The 4,767-nt window shown below is 39.0% G+C and overlaps 1 protein-coding gene across 3 annotated transcripts in view; it reads right to left on the bottom strand.

Moving 5' to 3' along the window:
• Positions 1–4,767, bottom strand: part of LOC111866834 (erythroid differentiation-related factor 1) — a 58,718-nt gene that overhangs the window by 41,608 nt on the left and 12,343 nt on the right. For all 3 annotated transcript variants that reach the window (XM_033752431.1, XM_023856135.2, XM_023856136.2), the window contains exons 5-6: positions 3,104–3,250; positions 1,463–1,627 (exon numbers count right to left, since the gene is read on the bottom strand). In XM_033752431.1, coding sequence (XP_033608322.1) covers positions 1,463–1,627; positions 3,104–3,250 — 312 coding nt within the window. The remainder of the gene's footprint in view (positions 1–1,462; positions 1,628–3,103; positions 3,251–4,767) is intronic.

The following is a 4,767-nucleotide window of genomic DNA, read 5'->3' as shown; positions in this document are numbered from 1 at the left end:
TAGTCAGCTAGGACTCAGGAATGTTAGCTCTATGCGCTCATAGCGGCAAAACGCAGTACTACAAAAGCTCTGCCCACAAAAAAATTAGTTCGGTTTCTTTTGGGTACCCCATCGTATATATATCTATGGCAGGAATGGTTCCTGTTCAGTGGGGCCCACTGCAAAGTGCAAGTCTTAATCACTGAACTCCTAGTTTCCACCGATTTAATACTAGCTCTTTCTAACGGGCCCAGAAAACTGAAATTAACGATTGCAGAGCTTCATTGTGCTGACAACACGACACCCTTTATCCTCTAAAGTTTGCACTAACTTTACTGACAAGCAGCGATCACTCAGTCGTCAGTATAGTTCGCTTGCCAACTGAAACCATGGAGTTTCTTTTTTTTCTTTTTGACAGGTCCAACTGAGAAGGAACCCTTCCTCTTCACACCTGATGATGGAAAGAGATTCAGTTTCAGAAATGTTGTGTTTGAAAAAAAATCATGCTGGACAATGTCCAGAATAACAGTCATGTTTATTCTCTTGCAGTCTCTCAACAGCTTGTGGTATTTGAGGTTTCTAAATAGATATAATGTTACCACAGAAATATACCAAAATACACTAAGAAAAGCCTTTTTTTTTAAATAAATATCACAATTGGAAAGAATTTTTTTAACTGACTTAGAAATCCACATTGTTAAGGAACTCCATTATTTATTACTTGTTATTCAAATGCGCAATATATACCAATGTTATGGGACTTTATGATAACTCTGTCACTACAAAGGAGACTACTGGATTCTAATACCACAATCCACACTGTATACAAGGAGAGTTTTGGGGACATTTTAACAGAGAAAAAGAATTCCCACCTCCAACTGACATTAATGTAAACAATTTAGTCAAATGTAATATATATAATTTGCAAAGAAGTCTACGTGCAATTTGTCAGAACTTGAAATTCATATCAAATGCACTTCTCTCTATGAATCTGTAGTGAAACATTTCTAACAGCCCCTGCACACCTTGTAAGGAAGAGCATTTCATGGCAGGATTATATTTGTAATGAAAAGGCGACAACAAAAATAATGTTTGGCATAGACATCTCCAGATCATGGTCAGAGGGAAGACATTTTCTTCATTTATCACTGATTTCAAGCGGAAGGCATGACTTTTTGCTGACCCAGTCAATATTGAACATCAAAACCTGGGTAAAGGTGGAAACCTACATCCCAGTGCTGATTAATTCTTTGATTACTTAATGAATACACTTCAGCTGCTGGGGTTATACAGCATCAAATTTGAATGAAAGAATATTCTAACTCTGGCCAGGTAAGGATTTGAAATAAGGTAGTTATGACCTATTTTGAGGGCATTACCCCGCTATTCAATTACAGAAACTGAGGAAACTATGAAAAATCCTGTCTGGAAGTTCTGTGTTATAGTGAAATATCAGATTCCTTGTTCAGCTTGATATACTCACTGTGGCCACAGACATCGGTGGAGGTGTGTTAATGTGCTGTTCTTGTATCTCATCCTCTTGGTTCTTTGGTTCTGCCACATCCAGACTATGATACAGGAACTTGGATGCCAAACTCTTCCGCTGCAGAGCATAGCGGCTGTTGTTCTTGTGGAACAAGCGCTTGTCCTGTCCACAGATATATTCAGATTAGGGTTTTTAAAGATTCTGCAATAATGATGACTTTAATATGTAAAGCATGATGTAATGTGTCTGATATAGTATATAATGGAACAACACACTTCTTTGGACCAAGACAGCAAATGGGAGGATGAATGTGAATGATAACTGAAAAAGCTGTCGAAGGAAGTAGTCATTGACTATTCTAAGGTATTATTGAACATTTTCATGAAGGGGATGAAGAATACTACATGCATGTTTGCAGAGGCACATGAAACAGTTATAATAAGCAGCCTGCATCCCAGATCAAGGACTGAACTTACAACCTACCAAATATGAAACTAAAGTGTTGACAACTCGACTGTAGTGTTCAGTGTATGCTGTGCCCCATCCCCTCCAACCATTAATGACCAGGGTCAGATTTACGGTAGTAAAGGCCCTGGGGCAATTAAATATGGAGGCCTCTATCGGCAAAAACAAATTTAGCTTATGACAATTCTTTTCTTTTCCTGTTGTTTATAAGAAAAATACAAACTGCTGTTTTGTAGTTTTAAAGAAACAGATATCTCAATAAAAATCTGTGGACTCTTATTTCTGCTTTGTGGAGGCTGTGGGACATCTGCATGGTCACTCACCCTTGAAGATGCACTGGCATAAACACATAAACAATTCTGTATGTATGATTCAAACATGCTGCCAAAGCTGATCCCTCACAACATGCTGCAACTAACATGCCAAGTAAGAAAATACTGGCATGATGAAAAATTGGTAAACTTTACTAGGTGGTATAGAATGAAGACTTCCTTAAGAGGAAGTCATATATCCTTGTTCATGGCTGTGTTTCAACTATAAAATCAGTTCATAGGAAATAAAACTGAAATCTGTAAATTGCACTCTGATTTACGATTTGGTCCATTAAAATATATACTTCACATTTAATTTCACATTTACTTAATTACTGACCAAACATCATGACTTGGTGATTACCAGAAGTAACTGGGCACAACTAAGTTCACATCTCATACTGGAGGGATAGTTTGATTAGGAACTTTTGTGTGGCTTCCCCCAGCCAGGCAAATTCTGAGAATGAGTACTTCTACCTCCTTCCCAATCCATACTTCACAGTCATCTTTCCATTTGACACTAAGTGTAAGTCATTACATACACCAAAAATTAACTCAATTTACATCAAATTAAGATTATATTTTATATAAAGATCATAAAACTTGAAAAGATACTTTTTGATAAATTTTCTGCACAATAATCTGTTTCAATTAACAGCCTATGAGCGGCAATACCAGAATGGTAGGAAGATGGCAAACCTTTCCAGATGTCTTGTATGTAAAACATAATGTAAAGATTTTACATAAGGTCATACTCTGCACAATAACCTGTCTTGGGGTAAATTAATAAATTGAATTTCAAAACACAAAATGCCAATTAAGGTGTAAACATGTATTTTTTTCACTCTTGTTCACACCTTACCTTGTCACTCAAGGATTTCAAAACATGATCAGAGAAGAATTTTTTCAGCCATTCCCACTCTGTTTCAGCAGTCCGCAGCAAGTGTTTACGGATGTCAAACTCATCAATAAGCAGAGTGTTCTCAATTCGATGCACCATCATGCTGACCTGAAAAGGAAACTACATCTTCTCAGCAAGAACTCTGCAAACCCCTGACATTATGGCAGAAGACTTCATCCTATCCATTGGCCTTCTATACAGTAACCATGGAGATGCCACTAGACTTGGCACAGTTGCAGAAGTGCTGCAGGGTTATGGTCCTAGCTGCATGAAGCTCAGGTAACATATTTGATCAACACATCTACAATCCCACAGAAATACTTTACCTCTACCAGTATCAGGTAAAATTTGTATTAATTTATCTGTTAAAATTAAACTGCACACCTACCAAGGCATGAGGAGAATGGTTACATCAAAACATGAACAATGTACTGGGTGAATAAAAAACTGAATCTGCTTCATATTGAGCTGGTTGTTGTAGTGAAGAATTTGCAAAATTCAGAATGTAAATTAATATGACTATCCACCAACCACTGTCCTAATGATAAAACACATAAACTCTATCACCATGCACTACTACATGATTCTATTGGTTTCCTGAGTCCCTGCGGTTCTGCTGCAAGAAACAGGAACATTATATGAACCATGGTAAATGGGAAGCTTTCCTGTTGGTAGTCAGCATTTGTTGCTATTTGACTGGCATGTGTCTGCATTAACTCTATAAACATCATGAACAAAGTATAAGGTCAAAAACAAAATGGCATTATATGAAGGGCATTCCATATATAATGCCTCATATTTTTTTGTGTTAATATGTAACATCTGAGCTGGACATTGGTGGTGTTGTAGTAAAGGTTGAACCTTCCCGCCAATGCACTGTTAGTTTGGTTGTCATGCGACAGATAGCGACAACAGAGGAGTCTACCAAAATGGCGTCTGACATAGAAGTGCGTACGAAACAGAAATGTGTTATTGAATTTCTCACTGCCAAACAAATTGCACCCATTGACATCCAGTGATGCTTGCTAAAGGTGTACGGAGACGATACAGTGGATGTCAGCACAGTGAGGCAGTGGGTAGTGCGTTTCGACAGTGGCAAAAGTGAAGTGCACGACAAGCCACGCCCTGGGCGTCCCTGCTCAGCTGCCACTCCTCACAATGAACAGTGCCTCGATCAGCTCATCCGTACAGATCGGCGGATAATGACCAGGGAACTGGGTGCACGGCTTAATATCAGCTGTAATGCATTGGAAACAATGTTGGGGAAGCTGGATTATCACAAAGTTTGTTCCAGGTGGGTCCCACAGATGCTTACACATGACCACAAAACTCATCAAATGGAAGTCTGTCAGGACCTGTTGCACAAGTTTGAGGCTGAAGGTGACAAGTTTCTGGACAGCATGATCACCGGAGATGAGATATGGTGTCACCACTACGAGCCGGAATCCAAAACAGTCCATGGAGTGGCGACATCCGGATTCCCCAAGAAAAAAGAAGTTCAAGACACAGCCATCGGCAGTGAAAGTAATGTGCACGGTCTTTTGGGATTGGTGGGTGTGATTTTGTTGGATTTCATGGAGCCTGGTGAGACTGCCAATTCTGAACACTACAAAATGACGCTGACT

The sequence above is a fragment of the Cryptotermes secundus genome, unplaced genomic scaffold, assembly GCF_002891405.2.
Source record: "Cryptotermes secundus unplaced genomic scaffold, Csec_1.0 scaffold533, whole genome shotgun sequence".
Classification (NCBI taxonomy): domain Eukaryota; kingdom Metazoa; phylum Arthropoda; class Insecta; order Blattodea; family Kalotermitidae; genus Cryptotermes; species Cryptotermes secundus.
Note: the sequence above shows the minus strand (reverse complement) of the source record. Positions and strands in the feature narration are given on the sequence as shown.